Genomic DNA, 21,891 nt, shown 5'->3' on the forward strand with positions numbered 1-21,891 from the left:
CAGGAGTGTAGCCTAAAGGAGATTCATAAGGGTTAGGTTGTGATTAACAGGTAGTTATTAAGTAAAGATAAAATTATCATTATTATGATTCCTTTGTAAAACTTTTGGGAGCTTAATGCCACTATTTTAGCATAGTCTTTTTGCTGACCAACAGTGGGATGTGACTTGAGCTGCAAATGCGGATCTTTCAGGGGAATATTAGCTTTCCTAGCGAAGTTAGGGCTTATTCACATGACAGCCTTGACATGGTGAGGCCATGAAGGATTGATTTTCAGATTATTTGCAAGACCATGTCAAACATATCTATTGCATGACCATGCCAAACATATTTATTGCATGTTGAGATCCTTGGGGCAGGGACCTGTCTTTATGTTCTTTGTGAAGCTCTATGCACACTGAATCATAATATATCATCACTGTGGTGCAGATCTGGCTTGACCTACTCTGTTGCTCAGAGCTACCTGTTAATCAGAGCCCTCCTGGGTCATAGCTCTTAAAAATGGAATGTTGCCAACATCCCTGCGTTCCTCATTTTGGAACTAATTCCAGAGGCTATCAATGTCAGAGGTGATCATAATTTTGCTGTTAGTTTGCCTAGCATAGGATTAGTTAGACCAATATCCTGGTTTATAATTTTATTTTATTTTTGATTCTGCATTTTTGCTGTTTCTTCTCCTTTCCCCCCTTTATATGTTCTTCTTAATAAACTACTTAATTGGATCCTGGGCTGTACTGGCTTCTTTGACATGCTCAAGGACTGTTTGTCCCCTCAGTGTTTCTTAGACTGTCTCAGCTCTGCTGCTAGTTTAAAGTGCGTGGGAGATCAGGAGGAATAATGAGCTGAAGTTGCTAGCCAGGAGACTTGGAATTTGGCTGGCAGCTCCTCTGCTCCCGAGTGGACCACCATAAGGCTGTAGGAATCCTGGATTCTTTACCCTAGATGAAAAATAAGCTGGTGGTGGCAAGAAGAGAGAGAGAGGTTGGTGCTGGAGGTGTCGCTGTCCTTCAGTCATAACCTCATGAAAATTATTGGAATGCTGCTTGACCAATGATAAGATGAGTCAGTGCATTCTCATTGTACATTGGAGATTTAGTGTAGACCAATACATTTATTTAAATTGCATGGTAGATGCTATTTCAACACATGTACAGTAAGAAGCCAGCTGTGTAAGAACAGGAAATAATGTTTGCATTCAGGCTGAAGCTAGTGCAAGAAAGAGGAACCAGTATACATGGGTGAGAGGGCATTCTGCATAGGAACATGGGCTACATGACGTATACATGCACATAAATGAGAAGTAAACATCTAGGGACTTGCTGGAACATTTGACTAGTCTCCAAATATGTTTTCATCATCTTAAAATACATATTCATATATTAGTCTGCATATTCAAATATGGTCTAGAGTTGCATCCACTCTAGTGGGACACTAGCGTGAAGGTAGCAGATTTAGTTTTGTCCCTGAAGCTAGATACACTGGGACTTGTGGTCCAACCGTACATTACATTAAATGCATGATCTTGTTTATTCTATCTGTTGTTTTTTAAATAGCAGTATTGGGGTGAGTTGGAAAGATGGGAAAAAAATGGACTGCCTTCAAGTCGATCCTGACTTATGGCTACCCTATGAATAGGGTTTTCATGGTAAGCGGTATTCAGAGGGGGTTTACCATTGCTTCCCTCTGAGGCTTGTCCTCCCCAGCTGGCTAGGGCCTGCTCAGCTTGCCACAGCTGCACAAGCCAGCCCTTTCCTTGTCCGCAACTGCCAGCTGGGGGAAAACTGGGCTCCTTGGGACTATTCAGTTTGCGGCTGCACAGGTGGCAGGGCACGTAACCCCTGAGCCACTCCCTGTGGGGGTGATCTTTAGCTGGCCCTAGACACCCAGGAGACATGAGTGGGGATTTGAACTCACAGACTCTGGACTCCCAGCCAGGCTCTCCTCCCCACTGTGCTATACCAGCTGTGGGAAAGATGGTTCATGGAAAAATAAATATTTTTTATTTATTTAACAGAATTTATATACTGTTTTATGTAAACTGCTTCATTTTTTACAATTAAAGTTGTACTAACCATTTCCTCCTGCGCTATGATCCTGATGAAAACTTCCCCACAAACATAACATTGTGGTTTGCTATGGGAGGTATGCTGTTATGGGTGCCAATAGCAGCTTGTACCCTATGGCAAATAGCAATTTTGTAGGGGGTTGTTTTCATTGAGACCATAGCAAAAGGATGGAGGAGGCATGTGCCGCAATCCTGATCCTGACTGGGCTCCCCCAGCTGCTTTTTTTTTGTTTTTTTGGTAAAGGTTATGCAGAATACTCTGGTTATTTGAAACCCCAGTATGTTCCTTTTAGTATTTTATTGGGTTTGCTTCATGTTGCTTGGGAATAAAGTTAACAGGAAAGTTGAAGAAATTTAGCTTTTACTATAGTCTTTGGTTGGTTCTGGAGAGACAGGTTAAGGCCTGCAAATGCAGTGTTGTATCTGTTTCCTGCAGGCTCTGATATCTGTTATTTATAGCAACCTGTTAGTAGACTATCAACCAATTAACCAAGCTGCTACAAAAATGCATTGAGTGCTCTAAGAAGTTTTGTCAGTGCCCAGCTGTTTCTTTCAAGAGCTAGATATAGTTATCACGTACAGATAAGTAGATAAAAATGTGTGTGTTTAGGAGAGGGGAGGGGGAAAGGCAGGTCTATTTTGTCAATAAATAATCAGGACATGTTAATTGGGATTTTTATAACTCTTATTAGTTAAATCTGCATATATACTTGCAAGTTTGAATAGTAGATAATGTTTACTTCCTACTTGGATTGTCTGAGGAACTCCAAGATGGTGGAGGGGGAATATGGTAATTGTCATCTTGGGCCTTCAGAATTTTTGTCTTCTCCACCTTCTGTTCAATGTGTATATGAGGCCATTGGATGTCTTTATGTAGTGATTTGTTGCAAGATATCCACATCTAGACCTTTATCTTCTTTCATCTAATCCCAGGGTTGCAGTATCTGTTCCTTGGCAGTGTTTGACTGTAATGGCAAGACTGGATGCAAGTAAGCCAATTGAAACTGAATCCTGATCTGCAGTGTGAGGTGATACTGGTTGGCAAGGAAGTCTACCAATGTATAGCAAGTTCGGCTTTCTTTCTGGGGCCAGACTAGCCATTTGCCCTTGCTTAGATGATTTTAAAACAATGAATAGCTGGTATGCGGAGACCCAAGGCGAATTGGAACTGTGGTGTAGATGAGGGGGTTTAACCCTTGCACTGTGGTCCCAGGCGGAATCCCCCCCACTAGGTTTTGTGATGGGAGGAAAGCTCCCACTGGTGTTCATGGGAATTTTCCTCTCATTGCAAATAGTACTATATATATATATATATATATATATATATAAATGTCAGCCCTTCCAGTACAAGGCCAGGGCGGTAAACAAAAACACTAAAAATACTCTAAAACATCTAAAAAACAGACTTTAAAATATATTAAAACAAAACATTTTTAAAAACATCTTTTAAAAAAAGCTTTAAAAACACCTTAAAAAGCAATTCCAACACAGACACAGACTGGGATAAGGTCTCATTTAAAAGGCTTGTTGAAAGAGGAAGGTCTTCAGTAGGTGCCAAAAAGATAACAGAGATGGCGCCTGTCTAATGTTTAAGGGGAGGGAATTCCAAAGGGTAGGTGCAACTACACTAAAGGTCCGCTCCCTGTGTTGTGCAGAACAGACCTCCTGATAAGATGGTATCTGTAGGAGGCCCTCACTGGCAGAGCCTCGAGATCGATATAAGAGGTGAGATGATCTTTCAGGTATCCTGGTCCCAAACTGTTTAGGGCTTTCTACACCAAAGCCAAAACCTTGAACTTGGCCCGGTAGCTATGGGCGGCCAGTGCAATTCTTTGAGCAGTGGGGTGACATGCTTGCAATACCCTGCCCCAGTGAGCAGTTGCGCTACCACATTTTGCACCACCTGCAGCTTCTGGACCAACCTCAGGGGCAGCCCCACATAGAGAGCATTACAGTAATCCAGGCTGGAGGTTACCAGTGCATGGGCAATAGTGGTCAGATGATCCCAGTCCAGTAATGGCCACAGCTGTCTTACCAGCCAAAACTGGTAAAAGGCACTCCTAGCCACTGAGGTCATCTGGGCCTCTAGCGACAAAGATGGATCCATGAGCACCCCAGACTACGAACCTACCCTTTCAGACGGAGTACCATCCCATCCAAAGCAGGCAACTGATCAGTTATCCAAACTTGGGAAACGCCAATCTAGAGCTCCTCTGTCTTGCTAGGATTCAGACTCAGTTCACTGGTCCTTATGCAGCCCCCCACTGAGTCCAGTCACTGTTCCAGGTCTTACAAGGCCTCTTCTGATTCAGATGTTACAGAGAAATAGAGTTGGTATCATCAGCATACTGCTAACATCGTGCCCCAAATCTCCTGATGACCACTCCCAATGGCTTCATGTAGATGTTAAACAGCATGGAGGACAAGATGGTAACTTGTGCCACCCCACAGCCCAACTGCCAGGGGGCCAGAAGACAATTGACCAATGCTATTATCTGAAAATGACCCTGGAAATAGGATCGAAATCACTGTAAAACAGTGCCTCTGATACCCATCTCACCAAGTCAGCCCAGCAGGATACCATGGTCAATGGTATTAAAAGCCGCCGAGAGATCAAGTAAGAATAACAGGGTTGCACTCTCTCTGTCATTCTCCCGATAAAGGTCTTCCATCATGGTGATCAAGGCTCATTCAGTTCCATAACCAGGCCTGAACCCAGATTGGAATGGGTCAAGATAATCTGTTTAATCTAAGAGTACTTGGAATTTTCTGTGCCACAACCCTCTCGATTACCTTCCCTAAAAGGGTGTATTTGCAACCAGACGGTAGTTCTCACAAATAGGGATAGAGGAAAATATCTGCTAAATTGGACTTAGTACCAGATTCCGACTGAATTTAACACTCCGCTATCTTTACTGACCAGCACTTATTTCTTGCAGCATGCTGCAGCTGTAATCGGCATGGATTTTTTTGTGGTGGGTCACGGCTCTAATTGGCAAGATTTTTTTTCTGAATTTCCCCCCAATTTTATGTAATTATCTTTGTGATTTCATCTAAGTTGATGCATTCGTAACAGTGTGTAGGTGTGATAAATAGGAAAAGATAAACCACATGGAAAAATGGAAATGGACTGCTTTCAAGTAAATTCTGACTTATGGCAACCCTATGAATAGGATTTTCTGTTAGAATAGACAAACTTGCATGTTCCCTTGTAAATGGGAGATGTTCCCTTTAAGGGATATTTGAGGAAATATCCCATGTACCTGTTTACCATGATGTAACTTCCTAATGGGTGGGATTAGTTACCTGGCTTCCTCCTCCTTTGTCCTGGAGATTTCTGAATAATCTCCATTATTGAGCTTTTTATCTCAGGGAGAGGCCGCATGGCAGATGCTCTCCTGGGAGCATCACTACAAAAAACTAAAATGGACTAAGACTTCTACTTTTTCTTTCATCTAAGCTAGAGCCTATGTTTCTGAACATATGAAAGGTTGTGAGTAAATATTCTTTGTCTTTTACCTAAGAAGGTTGTGTCTGCTGTTATTTATGCCTAGGGAAAGGTGGGCTGGTTTACAGTCTCACTCTGCTGCTTGCATTTATATCTCTGCTAAGAAATAGGACCATGAAACTTAGTTCCTATTTCTATTTTTAAAATACCAAACATTTTCATGGTAAGCAGTATTCAGAGGGGGTTTACTATTGCCTTCCTCTGAGGCTGAGAGGCAGTGACTGGCCCAAGGTCACCCAGTAAGCTTCATGGCCGTGTGGGGATTTGAACCCTGGTCTTCCAGTTCAAAGTCCAGCACTTTAACCACTATACCACACTGGCTCTCAAACCACATGGAATACTGTGATCATTTACATAGACATTTACATTAAATATTACTCATTTAATTTTTTCACAACCAAAACAACAACAGCGGATCTAACCGGCAAGTGCCAAAGTAAGCAGGAACAAAAAAGGGTGGGTCGAGATAGAACGCAGACTATCGGAATACAAGCGGATCGGAACTGGGCAGCGAACCCCATCCCTAGTCACAACCCAGTGGGTCCAGGGTGGGCTTTTTCAGGAGCTGGGGTCAAGTAGTAAGTGCTAGGGCCCAATTCTGACAGAGACTATGGCAGGAACAAAGGGTTAAGGCCTCCATTTCACAGTCCCTATCCAGCTTGTACCTTCCTGAACTGGCTATTTATTTTTTTAAACATCAGCTACAGAAGGGCAAACTAGTAATGGAATTAAGTATCCTGTTTGAGGTTTTCTTTTTGGGTGTGCTTCTGGTCTGTACAGCCAAGTTGTGTCAACAGTTAGGGCAGGTGAGGAACCTATGGCCCTCCCAGTGTTGTTGCCCAACTCCTGTTAGCCCCAGCCAGCATGGCCAGTGGTCAAGGATGATGGGAGTTGTAGTGTAGGGCCACAGATTTTCCATCCTTGAGCTAGGATTTCACCTGACATTTTTAGCTAATAGAAGGCTGCAGTATTTTGTCTAATATTTACTCAAGACCACTGTCATTTAGTAGAACGTGAAAAATCCCTGCTGACTATAGTATACAGCCACTCTCATGGCTGTATAACTATATCGGTTAAACTGAGAACTGGGGAGAACCATTCATTCCCCAGATGTTAATATTTTGTCCATGCAGTAAGTGCGAGAGATGGGGAGGTGGGAAAGAATCTGCCAGAAGCTGAAGCCATATAATGGATTTCCCAGCGATGCATTCTGTTTTCAGTATGGCATGACGGATATTATCAAGTCATTAGGTGGTGCTTCTGTTGAAAAGGATGAGGCTGTGTCTGCTTTCATAACCGTCCCTTTCTCAACATTGACATGTGGTGCTGTGGATATCATCAGGTGGCCTCAGATTTATTTTCTGATATCTTTGTTGGGAGTCTGTCATACTCCCTGTTCCATTTTCTTATTTCAGCAGCTCAAAAGCAGTTTGCTACTCATTTCAGAAAGTGAAGTGCTTTTGGCCACATGTATTATGAAAATATATAACACAATTACAGTGCTGGTGATCTTCAGTTCAGGTTTTGCTTAAAATAGATCAGTTGAGAGACCTCGGTGGATAGTTGAATGTAAGATATTTTCATGAAATGCTTGCTTCATCTCAGTACTCGTAGTGTTACTGTACTTGAAATGAGTATTGGAAATAGATGCAGTATTTGGAGTTTTTGCTGAATTCTGGCAATATTGGGCTTGGGATCTATTTTTCCCCAACCTCTTTGTCATTTTGTAGTCTGGCTGAATGCACTTTTAAAGTTGCTAAAACTTAAGTTGAAAAGATCTGAAATGAGTCTTCTGTTCTCTGACAGCACCTGATAGTTTAATATGGTACTCTCGGACTTCTCTGAAGCCTGCAGCTGTCTTGATGTGGATGGGATCCTTCCCACTGACTTGGTTTGCACTACTTACTGGGGTATAGGCAGTGACAGAGAAGGTCATCTATGTTAGAGGGGAATCAGGGAGCCCTTGGACAACCCTGTGCATGTGTGGTGCATTTGAACAGCTAGACATCATATGCACCACAACTTGCATGATGTGCACCAGTGCATATGTGTCTGAACTCTTCCTGTACCCAACCTAACATGGATGGGACCTGCCTACCATTCCCCTACTGCTGTAAGCAGGGGATAGCAGGGGAGTCTCATCCTTGTCAGGAGGGGGAAAGGCTGCAGACCTGAGTACCAGCATCCCATTCTTCTTCAACAAGTGCATAAAAGGGTTTGATTTTTTTTCTGGATTTTTACTTTTTATTATAATAATAAATAATAATAAATTTTATTTTTCAGCCGCCTATCTGTCCGGGTTAGGGACACTCTAGGCGACGAACAACAAGAATAAAAACAATACATATACATCAACATAATCAAATTTTAAGCTAAAAAACCATTCATTAATTCAGAACATAAATTAATCTGTCCCAATCTTGTAGGCCTGCCTGAACAGCCAGGTCTTCAAGGCTCGGCGATAGCTGGACAGGGAGGGAGCATGTCTGAGATCGAAAGGGAGAGAGTTCCAGAGGGTGGGGGCCACAACAGAGAATGCCCTCTCTCTGGTCCATACCAGCCTAGCTGTTCTCACCGGTGGGACCGAGAGAAGGTCTTGCGAGGCTGATCTCGTCAGGCGGCACAATCGGTGATTCTGGAGGCGTTCCTTCAGATATACTGGGCCGAAACCGTATAGGGTTTTAAAGGTCAACACCAACACCTTGAATTGGGCCCGGTAGACAACTGGTAGCCAGTGAAGCTCTAATAACACTGGGGTGATATGATCCCAGCGACGGCTATGCGTAATCAAGCGTGCCGCCGCGTTCTGTACCAGCTGTATTAAACTGATATACTGCACCTGCAGCAAACAGTGTTTCTAGGGCGGGTTACAGTAAAAAGAAAAATACAATAAAGCAAATAAAATAGAATCCCTAGTTCCTTTAAAATTAGTAAAACACTAGAATGAAGCAACAGGTAACAATAATAAAACACACTGAAACATAAATAGTGGATTACAAGGTTTTGAAAGACTCTGTGTTGTATCTGCCCATTACTAACAGTATTCCAGAAAATGTAACCCAGGGATGGGGAGCCTGTTTCAGCCCAAGGGCCACATTCTCTCTTGGCCAGCCTTCCAAACACTGCATGCCAGTGGTGGGGCAAAAGTGGGTAGGGCAACAGATGTAACAGAAGTCAGACATGTAGGAGGTTTCTATACACATACATTGTTCCATCTAGGCAAGCAGTAGGCATTATCATTGTTCAACAACACAATCCAGCTGGGCAAAAGCACTTGCAGAGGGCATGGAGTAGGTCCAGTGAGACCCATGGAGGAGTTGTCATCTGGGAAGAGTTCCAAAGGCCAGGTAGAGAGGCTGGGGGGCTGTATTTGGCTCCTGGGCCTGAGGTTTCCCCACCCCTTATATAAACTAAATGACCAGTACTACATATGGAGTCTAATGTTGTAAATTCATCTGTGCAAAAGCAACATTGCAAGTATTGCTTAAGCAGATATTCAGAGCAGCCTGTCAACGCTGTTATTGCATCTGTACAGGATGCATTTTTTGTATTGTTTCCATTTGCTTTAACTTGCAACATTTTGTTTACAACATCTCTGTTCAGGGATGCTGTAACAACTGATGGTTCAGATGTGTTTGGTTATTGTCGCAAAGTTTTTGCTTGCTAACTGTGTTTTGATTTTGGCTTTAGTTGAACCGTTATTTTTCCACAGGTATTTCCTTAAAGAACAGGCTATGAACTGCATATTCCTATTGCTGCATAATTATTCATCTGAGCATTACTACAAGTAATCAGTGGCAGCATAAATAAGAACTTGACACTAAGGCCTTAAAATATGCACTATATATTTATTTCCCACCTATCACTGATCCTATGCTTAGTTAACAAACTAAGATGAAGTGGTAATCTTTCCCCAAGAAAAGCATTCCTATGTGTAGACAGCTGACACATTACAGAGGAGTCTAGACACTAGAACCCTTATCCACAACATATTTTTTTCCTTTGTTTGCAGAGAATTCAATGGTGGGAGTACAGATCTGTCATCTGAAGTGACACATTCTCAAATTGCAGATTTATCTGCTGTTTGTGAGAACTAGGCCCTTGTTATGGCTCAAGACTTGGCCTGTATGTTTAACTGAAAATAAATGCTAAAACATGCTTTTGAACATTTCCATGAGTGAACTGAGTAAAATGCAAAGGTGTTACCCATCATAGAGTATACCATTGGTGTATTTTGTACTGACTGGAGGTTGGGAGTAAGGACTACAGCACTGCAGCTATTCCTCTTTCCAAGTGTGTGTGTTTTGCATCTGTGATGTAGATTCTTTTTTTAACAGGGATAAATGCAAAGTTCTGTACTTAGGAAAAAGAAACCAAATGCACAGTTATAAGATGGGAGATACTTGGCTCAGCAATACGACATGTGAGAAGGATCTCTATTCAGCACTGGTTAGGTCTCATCTTGAGTACTGCGTCCAGTTCTGGTCTTGTCCTGTTCAGAGCCAGAAGGACGAGACTGGAGCGTAGGTGCAAGTAAATCTCGTTTTATTAGAGTAATGGATACATCAAAGGCATTGTGCTTCATAGAAAACCCTGCGCTAACTCACTAGAATTCCTAACTACACTCTAGACATGCTCTGCAGCGTGTGAAGGAAGTTGACTCAACAACCCCCCACTTTAAGCGGCAAGCTTATGAAGGGAACGTTTTCGAATATAATCGCTGACTCCTACATAATTCCTGTCTTTGCCCTGTCCGTTTCTCGCGGCGGCGGGAGCGCGGGGACGGAGGGCGTGCTTCCAACGGCTCATCGGAAGACACCTGCTCCTGAGCAACAGGCTCAAGATCAGGGGGCTGTGCCACACTGGAATCCTCCTGGGAACTGCTTGGCAAGGAAGGAGCTGGCACTGTCTCTGGAGCTTCCCCCAACAAGTCTTCTGCATCAGCTGGGGGCGGCGCTCTCTGTTCCTCTGGGAGTGCGGTAACTGTGGGAATTGGCTGGTGTGCAGGCTGACCCCCTCCCGCAAGGTCCTGTCCAGACTCAACAATTCCCAACTCTGCTTCCTCTGGCGGTGGAGGCGCCTGAAACTCATGCCTCCCCCTTCCCTGTCCATTCTGGTTTAGCTGAGGCTCAACAGGTCTCTGCACTTCAAGAAGGATGCAGACAAACTGGAACAGGTTCAGGGGAGGGCAACAAGGATGATCAGGGGACTGGAAACAAAGCCGTATGAGAGACTGAAAGAACTGGGCATGTTTAGTCTGGAGAAGAGAAGACTGAGGGGAGATATGATAGCACTCTTCAAGTACATGAAAGGTTGTCACACAGAGGAGGGCCGGGATCTCTTCTCGATTGTCGCAGAGTGCAGGACACGGAATAATAAGCGCAAGTTGACTTCCGGGAAGGGTGACTTAGCCTGTGCCTGCTTTTGAGACGGGCTCCTGCCTCAAAAGAAGCTTATTCAGATATATCAGTCAGTTTTTTCTTTTTTTTTTGACTGATTAAACTTCTCCCGGGTAGGGAGAAACGAAGAGATTAACCTCAAAGCCTATTTTTGTTGGGACGACCAGATCTCATTAATTTATGGGACGAGGTCCAGCCGACGAAGGTGGGACGGATTTTCAACAGCAAGCTCTATCTGTTAAAGCGAACGTTCATCTTATCTTCTAAGAGAGAACGCACTAACAGGCAAGCACCCTTCTTTCTATATTTTTCTTTTACTTGACTTAAATTGTTGCTGTTTAAAAGAGATTTGCCAGATTGATCAGTTTTTGACATCTCACTGGGGAGCCATAACTTCTCTCTGCTACGCACTAATTAATAGCTTATCTCTGTTTTTGTTGCAAAAAGCTGTCCTGGATTTGCATTCTAAAGATATACACAGAAGAGGGATTTCTATTCCAGATTTTTATTTTGAAAAATATTATACTGTTTTGAGACTACTCTCTTTTTGGTCTATTTTATTTTGACGAATCTGTTTCTTGACGATTGCCATTAATTGTTTCGATCCTGGGAACTGCATTTTGTTTACTTAACTATTGGAGAGATAAGGCTGTCTGCTCTGTTTATACTGTGATGTCACCAAGTTTGGAGTATTAACCCAATTGTTGCTGAAATAAGAAGTGGTTTTCCTATATTTTTCTTTTAAAATGGCAATTAAGAAAGTGGCTGAAAATCTGGAAATAACTATGTTTCAGAAAATAATGGATGAGATTGAGATAATGAAAATTGAATTGAGTAAAATGAAGCAGGAGATTAAAGATATAAGGGTCCCTGTGAGAGAGGTGACCCTGGAAGGGGTCCCTGTGAGAGAGGAGACCCCGGAGATTGGAACAGGGGTCCCTGTGAGAGAGGAGACCCTGGAGACTGGAATAGGGGTCCCTGTGAGAGAGGAGATCCCGGAGATTGGAACCAACGTGGAACAGGAACAAGATTTGGAGTCTATGGACTTTAGAAATAAAATCTATTGTTTGGAACTCAATGTTATCTCTGAAGAAATGAATGAAGATTCTAGAGATAAAGTTATCAATGGCATGGATAATCTTCTGGACTGGAATGATGTGATGGAGCCCAATATAGAGAAAATCTATGGAATTAACTGCAGCCATGTGACAATGGAAAAACTTTTAAGAGATGACCCAGTGTATTTTGAAAAAAAGAACAGAGATATGATTTTACAGCAGTATTTCAGCAACCTATTCAGAATGGATGGCAAGAAAATATTTGGGATAGAGGTAATTCCCATCAGACTCTTACTATATGACTATGGCTTTGACAGCAAGATTATTATGGAATACTGATAATGGAAGATTGGATATTGAAATTACTGGACTTAACAAGACTACTGAAGATGGAAGATGGAAAATGGAACTAATAGAGATAATAGAACAATGGCTACTGAAATTATTGAACCTAACAGATTCTGATGTGATGGATTAATTGAAATGTTTATTTTGACTATGGTTATGACAATAAGATTATCATAATTAGTAATGAGATGGATTAATCGATATGCTTATCTGGAAAAAAAAATTGATAGATATATTTCTTAAAGAATTGAAACCTCTCTTTGACTTTTTGTGGAAAGAATAAAGTAATGTTTATGAGATTTGATGATTAAGTAAGATAACTACTGGAGGAAAGTGATTTTATAATATGACTTAAGAGACAGGATTGTTATATATTATAGACTTATAACTGATTTGATCTTTGACAAATGGGAAGTCAATATTTTACTCTTTATTTTTTATTTTTGTTTTTTCTTTTCTTTTTTTCTTTTTGTTTAACTATTTTTGATTTTGTTTTTTGTCTTTGAATGTTTTGTGGTTTTGTCTTGTATGTTTTATGAAAATCTGAATAAAAATTATTGAAAAAAAAAAAAAGGAATAATAAGCGCAAGTTGCAGGAAGCCAGATTTGAACTGAGCATCAGGAAAAACTTCCTGTTAGAGCCATACAACAATGGAACCAATTACCTAGAGCAGTAGTGGGCTCTCCAACACTGGAGGCATTCAAGAGGCAGCTGGACAGCCATCTGTCAGGAATGCTTTGATTTGGATTCCTGCCTTGAGCAGGGGGTTGGACTTGATGGCCTTATAGGCCCCTTCGAACTCTACTATTCTATGATTCTACTTAACAGTTGCACAGGGTGCAGCAGCCCTAATATATATGCTTTCTGTAGCCAAAACAGCTAAAAATCTACTTCCTTCAAAATGAGAGCTGGTATTCCAGCCTGATAAGAAAAGTTGATGTATCACTGTGAACAATTCAGATCAAAAGCAGTCAGCATTCTGACACCTCTAATTTTTAATATGTTGAGCATAAGCATATTGCACCTAGAACTAGTATTTTATTTGAAAAGAGCCAGCATTGCAAAACAAGATATGCTTTTCTTGTAGTGTAAAATTAAAATGGGAGAACTTGACAATTGTTTAATCTAGGTATGAAAGCATTCCCATGCTGATAACTATATAGGAACTAATGGCACAAGGGGCTGCCACCTTTTTTTAGAGGTGTGGAGTTGTGGCTGTCTGGATAGTGTTGCTGCCTACTCTTGAGTGGAGGAATGGAAAATATTATGCAAGAATATATATACATACATAGGAATGGAAAAATAGTTCTTGCTTTTATTATTACTTGGCTTTCTGTCTGAGTTCAACACAAAGCTCAAGACCCACACATCAGATATTACTGGACTACAACTCTGACCATCGCTAACCATTGACCATGCTGGCTGAGGCTGATGGGAGTTGAAGTCCAACAATATTTGGAGGGCCAGAGATTCCCCATCCCTGTGATACATGGTAAACAGAATTACCTAAGGGGAGCAAGGCAACTCTGTTACTGCTTGCGTCTCTCTGTGTGTGATAACCCAGCAAGTCCTGTACTTCCTTGGACATGGAACTTCATGTGGAGGCATACATTGTATCTCAAGCAGTCCATGTGGACCAGGGGTGGGAAAGCTCAGGCCCAGGAGCCCAATGCTGCCTCTCTATCTGGTCTTGGGGATTCTCCCCAGGCTGCAACCCCTCCCTAGACACACACTCTCACTTTCTCCAGCCCACAACCTTTGCTGGCTTTGCTTCACATACTTCTTTTTACCAGGCTGGAATGTGTCCTTGAAGTCTGATAATGCCTTTTGCTTGGCTGCATGGAGGAGACAGAGAGATGTGTGATCGTGTGTAGAAACTAGCCTACTGCATAATGTTCATATTCATTGCTTCGCCCATTTTTTCTCTGGTGCTGACATGTGGCTCTTGAAAGGTTGCTCAGAAGGGAATGTGACCCTTTGGCTGAAAAGGGTTCTCCACCCGATGCAGATGTTTGCTGATTAATGTCAATAAATGTCCATGTGGGACCATTTGCAGCAGAGAATACAATTATTTCTGCATCTACCAGTCTACTCTGCAAAATTCCCCTGGCTGTTTCTTCTTGCAGCAATGCTTCTTCTGCTTTCAGAGTTCCACCGGGGTGGGGTGGGGGGAATCAGCCAAGGGCATGTGCAAGGAATAATCCATTGATGTGAGCAGGGATGAACACCTCTCTCCACCTGTCATTTCCCCCCTGCAAATATCTTTTGGTCCTCATGCTAATATAATGAGAGAAACACCAGTTTGGAAATCCTGGGTTTTACTTCACAATGTGCAGTCCTGCCCTTACAGTCACTTGTGTAAATGCTCTCATACTGTGCAGGACTTGGATAGTGTGAGATTTAAGACAGACGTGAAATTTAATGCTAGTCCTCTAAAGTAGCTATAATTTGAAAGGAGTCCCAGTTTCTAATTCCAATTTAGCCATGGTGCCGTGGGTAGCTTTGGAAGAAATACCAAAATTATATTAGCTTTCATTTCATTCCTTTTGGACACCATTCCAATAATAAAAACAAGTGTTAATTTTTTGTTTAAAAAAGCCTTATTCATAGTTTTGTGTGACTTACCTTGGAATTGGGCTATTAGTTATATAAAATTATGTACATGAAACAATTTACAGATTTTAAGACTAAGCAAGGAGACGTGATTCCTACAAAGCATTCTTTTATATATTTGGACTGTGTTGGTATATCTTTAATGCTAAGAATATTGATGAATGCCAAGTGTCTCTCATGATGACAGTTTCAAAAGTACTATCCGCTCCTGTAATTCAGGAAATGTGGATATCCAAGAGACCAGCATTGTTCTACCAATTTGTGTATAATTCAGATGATAATTTCTGTGAATTTTAGATTATGTCTTAAAATGGTTGCTCTTAGCTGTTATAACACTGCATATATGACTTGCCTCTTTCTGTATTAATATAAGAGAATTAATATATAGCAGATAATAAATCCTGCACAAGTGAGAATTTTGGATTAATAATTGTCTGTAATGTATTTTTGGATTAGCCAGTGATGTGGGGAGGAACATTTCCCTAAACAGGTTTTTTTTTCTGTTTCATAAATTCATTTGTAACAGTGAATGGGTGCCAATTACAAATATAGTATTAGGTGTGCTTGGCAGTTTAACATTTGTTTTTAGTTTTTTTACTATATACAAGTAAAATAAACATGCTAAATTAGATCATTCTCTAGCACATCAGAAAAATTTCCAGTGCAAACTGAATGCAATTACCCCAATTTGTACAGGGGATTTTTCTGGAACATTTTCCAGGAAATTTTTGAATTCAAAATTTTCTGGAAAACCCACATTGCTCAGATTGGCATTAATATATTTTTCTTTGTCGTTTGCTACAGAAACTCGTACTTGTATTTAACAAACTGAAGCATACAAAAATGACAAGATAGTCCCTTTCTGTTTTGCAGGGAACTTCTGGACATGACTTGCCGCCTTGCTAATACATTAAAGAGAAATGGAATAAAAAAAGAGGACCGAGTCGCTATTTATATGCCTGTGTCTCCATTGGCAGTGGCTGCTATGTTGGCTTGTGCCAGAATTGGTGCTATTCATACAGTTGTATTTGCTGGATTCAGTGCTGAATCTTTAGCAGGGAGGATCAATGACTGTGAGTAGCTTTCAGATGATGGGAAGGGGTAGATGGTAAACATTCATAGTATGACTAGTTTCCTGTTGCGGGGCAAAATTAACCTTTTTCTTAGAAACTCACTGTCAGTGTAGAGACACTTTAAAAACTTTTTAGGAGCATGTGTCACAGTACAGCAGCTCTTGGTGCTTATACAAGAAGTCTCCAGTGTGCACATGGAGATTTATGTACCTGGGACCCCTTGTTCTGATGTATGAGCTGGGGAATGCTCTTTGCACACAATGGACATTCCCATTAGGCATGAGGAATTTTCCACAGCCTTAGAAAGAATGTGCCTCTGTGTGCACAGAACTCAGCGTGTACATTAGAGCCTTCTGGACTATTATCTAGTTCAGTGGTGGGGAACTTAATTAGACCCACTCTAGATTTGGCCTGCCAGGTCATTTTGGATAAAACCATGTCCTACGGTAAGTCACATGATGTCAGGTGTGGAGATGTTCTATCAAATCTAAGCAACACAGTGCTAAGATCAGAGGGAAGCCCCTGTCTTCTCTTTGACAGTAAACTGTCCAAGAGCAGGCAGCATTTCTCTTATCTCCAGTCTTGGTGTTGTGATCTTACAGCGCTAAGATTAGAGGTAAGTCTCTGCTTGCTCCTTAATAGTAAATCCCTTGCTTCATGTTTTCAATGGTCAAGTCTGAGGCTAGTCTTGGTATATAATGATAAAAATACTATGCTGCAAATTGTACTGGAAAAACAACAAAGCATCCTGAAGAACCTTACAGACTAACAAATTTATCAGGGGGAAAAGCTTTTGTGGACAACAGTCTATTTCTAATTTTTCTAGAAGATTTTTGTTTCTGCTGCAACAGAAAAAGCCACTATCCCTCTGGAAACTATATAAATTGCTGTTCTGCTGTACAGTATGGACTTCTTACAATATGACTTGGAACAATAGTGTACTTGGAGGAAAACAAACTGCTAAGTCCACAAATGATTTTTCTTGTTAGCTGAATGCAAAGCAGTCATCACCTGTAACCAGGGAGTCAGGGGCGGACGGGTCATAGAACTGAAGAAGACTGTGGATGAAGCTGTAAAGAACTGTCCAAGTGTCAAGTGTGTCTTTGTGACTCAGAGAACTACCAACAAAATCCACACGGGCAGTCGTGATATTCTCCTTGAAGAAGTATGTTCATGATGTTCACTGTACTTCTTTTAAACCAGGTATTCCTACAGGGCATGATGGTATCTTACCATAGCAGGTTATGTGCTGTGGTCTTTGTAGGACAAATTAATGTGCTGAGCTTAGGGCCTCCAAAATGAATCTGTATTCTTGAAGAGGTTCATCATGGAGGAGGTGGGTTCTGTAGATATCATGGTTCCAGGCCACTTCAAAGATGAAAGGCAGCACCTTGAATTGAGTCTGAAGCAGATTGCAAACCAGTAAAGTTGGTAAAGTGATATGTACAAGTCTTAGCCAAAACCGTGGTGGCTACTTTTTGTACTATCTATTTCTGAACTGTCTTCTGTACAGCTGCAAGTAAAGTGCATTGTAGCAATCCAACCCAGAGATGACTAGGGTACATATTGATTGAGGTTGGGCCTGTATTTTTCCTGGAAAGGACACTGCTGGCTTATCAGATGAAGATGATAAGGCGTTCCTGGTCACCGCCTTTATCTGAGCACCCAGGAGAAGCACTAAATCCAAAAGTACTCTCAAGCAGCAAATGCAGTTTTTAGAGAAGTGTAACTCCATGAGTATAGGTGACACACATCCATTCAGATCAGCAGATCCCCCATTCAACAGTCTTGTCTTGTCTGGATTAAGCTTCAGTTTGTTTACTCATCCATTCCAAAACTGCCCTCAAAACAGCAGTGTCGAACTTCCACTGTCTCTCCAAGATCCTGCCTCTTCCAGGATAACCGAAACAAGAGTGAGTTCATGGCCCATCAGTTGCAACAGCTCCTAGTAAAGGGCAGTGCTATGGGCTTGTGGGTGTTGGCTGGGAACTGATTAATTCCGTAGCTAATTAGTTACAGAAGGGACAACTGTTAAACAGCCTCTGGCCCATACAGTATCCAGACCCCAGGTGTGCACTATTTCTGCACAGAAACATGAAAACAAACAAAACCACAATTCTGTCAATCACAAACATTGCTTTAGCTTTTATGAAATAGCCCATGGAAAATACTTTTTATATTTCTCTTTTCCTTTTTAGGAGATGGCTAAGGAGTCTTCAGTTTGTACCCCTGAAATCATGGACAGCGAGGACATGCTTTTTATGCTTTATACCTCAGGGAGCACAGGCAAACCTAAAGGGATTGTTCACACCCAGGCCGGTTATCTGCTTTATGCTGCCTTAACACACAAGGTACTTGAGCAATCGGAACCCTTGGAAAATAACGGTAGTAATTGTGGTAATAAAAATATTGTATTTAGCCAGTAAGAAGTAATGTATATTTATTTATTTATTTTGGAGGTTGTAAGAGGAAGGGAGATATACTGATGACATTTGAAAATGGTGCCTGGTAAAATTTCTCTGATACCTTCAGCTAGGCTTAAATTATACAAACACCAAAAGCTGATACTTTACAAATTCCCAAGCAATTTATTAGGGCTCAATATAGGTAAGTATTATATTCCTCTAGAATTTTGTAATCTTTTATGTCGGGTAAGGAGAGTTCCCAGATTGACTGAGTGATTGGTTTACTTACTTACTTACAGTGCTTGTATTCTGCCCCGTAACATAAAAGTTCTCTGGGTGGCTTACAATAAATGAGTAAAAAACCAATTTAAATATAAAATAATACATAAAATTAAAAGCTAAATAAATACAACAAAAAACAAAATTCATTGCACCCCAAAGTTAAAACTGAGAGGCGCAGACTACATCAGTTATTTAAAAGATCTGGGTGAAGGCAGCTTGCGATCTCTCAGGATGTTTAGAGTTTCCCTAAAAGTAACTACCTAGTTAGGGTTCTGTTCCCTCCATTTTTATTTTTGGTCATAAATGCTTTGCATGATATGGAGATAGGAATTGGAATGCACATATTTTGTGCTGTCCTTACTGAGATGGGCCATTGTTAGGGTGTTTGCCATGTCGTTGCTGTAGCAAGATATCTACAGTTGATAGCTGTACATCCATGGTGGAGAGTTGATGGACTGTACATCCATGGATCAATTGATTTGGTTGTCTTCCCAATTTCTGATCATTTTACTGGGTAGTAATCTGTATCTGTGATCTGTGTTGAAAGTTCTGTGCTGAACTTTGTCTGCCTTAGACTATGATTTAGTGAATTAATGTTTATTGTGTTTTTATCTCTGTCCTAATTCCCCAGTCCCTTTGAACACAAACAAAGCCATCCTTATCATTTTAAGATAACCCTTAGTGTATGTATTCCAATAACTTTCCACTCCCATGAGAACACTGGACTGCATCTAGGGCTTTGTTTCTAGATTAGGTTACAAAGAAAGATCTAATGGGAAGCCAGGATCACATAATAGCAGTAATTTAACACTGAAGTATAAATTTCATTTTTTTTCTCTATCTGAGACAAAGAGTTTTGATGTAAATTGAAGGGGTCCATATCTAAAAAGGAGAAGAAAGGCCTTCCCTTCACAGTACTAGATGAACATTTTCTGATTTAAATACAAAGTGGGCCAGTTTGGCCGTTATGATAAACCATGGTTTATCATGACAAGAACAAGCTGAGCAAGCCTTAGACTTGTGTATTTCCCACTCCCCTTTCCTTTGACAGAGCCATGAGGGGATCAGAAGCTTTTGATCCCACTTTTGATTAATCATACTCTAGCAAACATGGGTCCCGACTCTAAACTGTAATCAATATTGATTATAGTTACTTTGAAACAAGTGAACTGTGTAACCCATCGTTTGAAATAGACTTGTTTTAAATAAACCATAGTTAGAATTGACCACAGTCTATCATGCATCTGAACCACTCGGTGCTAATTTTTTGCTTATGTATTTACTGTCTGTGGCTAATTGATATGAAAAGCAGGAATAGGGTGTATTCATTAGTAATAGCTTTGAATCACTTTTGAAAAATAAATATTTGAGAGGATCAAATCCTGGACCCTTTCAAATATAGCTAAATTTCATGTACGTAAATGGTTTTGTGTGTGTGTGGCTAATAACTGTTTATTGTAAAAGCAATTAGGGATCTATATTTAGTTTTGGGGTTCCAGTGTTTTTAAAAATTGGGTTAATTAGATTGGCTTAATGGCAAGTATGCCAGTTAATATGCTTGCTTAATTATGTAGCTCCCTTAGTAACACTTATGTGCATTTTCTGCTCTTCTGAGAAAGGAAAAACAGTCCTTGAAATTACTGAGATCTATAGAGAAATGGTAGCTAGTAGAAACCTTGTAATTTTTCTGTAATTAATTTTTGAAAACATTTCCCACAAGTGGATGTCATTCACGTGTCATGGTAAACCATGGCTAATGATTTACAATGAATGTGCTGATCTTGACCACTTTGCTCCTCCTGCTAACAATGGATTGTACCAAACCAGGAACCCTGCTTAGTGTTGCATCTGAATCGGGGGGTCATGATTTGTTTCACTACCAGTGAGTATATCTGTAGCCAATGTGCACTCTTGGTTTGCTGATCATGATTTGTTGGCACAAAACAAACCACAGACCCTGGTTTAGATGTAACATTTAGCCAGATCACAATTTGTTTCCTCTGTGTGCCAGTGAGCAGGAGAAACACAGCCCAGAAAGATGTGTTCATGGTAAATCAAATTTCAAATTTCAAATTTTATTTAATTACAGTCATAGACCCAGTCAGCTAAAAAACAAGGATTTGTATACATATTGTGCGTACAAATACAAATACATGAAGATATCATTTAAAATAAGATATGAAGATATCATTTAAAAATAAGAGTATCAACAGCATTAAACACATTGGACATGTCTTTTCCGCAGCACCTGCGCTATATAAAGGAATTTAGCAACTGCTTCAGTTGTGGATTTATTTTTGTCAGACAAAAGATGGAAAAGTATCTGTTCTGGATGTTTATTAGAGAGTCCAGAAGTAAGTGGAGAGATAATTTTAGCTCTTAAATCCTTATATAGCTCACATTCTAAAAGAATGTGATCTAGGGTTTCGGGGGTATTAGCATTGCAAATACAATAGCGTTTAACATAAGGGATACCTTGAAAACGGCCTGTAAGCAGAGCAGAGTGTAGGCAGTTGAATCTTGCTCTGGAGAACAGGAACCTATATTGCGAAAAGTTTAGCTGTTCTAAATAAGGCATATGAGATGGGAAGCTAAAATTCAAACCAAGTTGAAGGGGGGAGCAAGATGTTAATGCCTTAGAAAATGAATACTGCCGGTCAAGGTCTTTAATTTGTTGAGTAATAACGGCTTTGGCTGTTTCAAAGCCCCAGGATGACAGGAGTTCTAAAGACAGACCTAGGTGATTTAGCTTCCCTTCAAAGATTTTAGTCCATGAACTTTTAAATGGATCTTTCCATATAAGATGTATAAGTCCTGAAGGGCCCCCCGAATAGGCTATCCTGAGCCAGAAATTGAATACTTGCAACCAAGCTGTGCATTCTAAAGAGTTAAACCCTGACTCTAGACGGAGGCCGGCTGAAGAGGCGCATCTTGGTAACCCGAAAATGGACATAAGAAAAGTTGATAATATTGACTCGATTTTTTTATTATACTGAGTGACCCAAATCGGGATTCCATAGAGGAGCTGTGATATTATTTTAATTTTAATTTTTTTTATAGCAGCAGGGATGAAACATCCGCCTTTTGTATAATAGAACCTAATTAGGGCTTTAGAGGTGTTATGGGCTGCTTGAGTTACGG

General features: G+C 40.8%; 1 protein-coding gene across 5 annotated transcripts in view; it reads left to right on the forward strand.

The window, feature by feature from the left end:
* The window catches only part of ACSS1 (acyl-CoA synthetase short chain family member 1), a 78,772-nt gene that overhangs the window by 13,807 nt on the left and 43,074 nt on the right, over positions 1-21,891 (forward strand). For 3 of the 5 annotated variants that reach the window (XM_061625632.1, XM_061625631.1, XM_061625633.1), the window contains exons 3-5: positions 15,864-16,063; positions 17,053-17,228; positions 18,262-18,414. In XM_061625632.1, coding sequence (XP_061481616.1) covers positions 15,864-16,063; positions 17,053-17,228; positions 18,262-18,414 — 529 coding nt within the window. Of the gene's footprint in view, positions 1-2,996; positions 3,092-15,863; positions 16,064-17,052; positions 17,229-18,261; positions 18,415-21,891 lie in introns of all 5 variants that reach the window. The other 2 variants (XM_061625635.1, XM_061625634.1) reach the window with 2 other exon arrangements.

Source organism: Rhineura floridana, chromosome 4 (genome assembly GCF_030035675.1).
Source record: "Rhineura floridana isolate rRhiFlo1 chromosome 4, rRhiFlo1.hap2, whole genome shotgun sequence".
In the NCBI taxonomy this organism is placed as follows: Eukaryota; Metazoa; Chordata; class Lepidosauria; order Squamata; family Rhineuridae; genus Rhineura; species Rhineura floridana.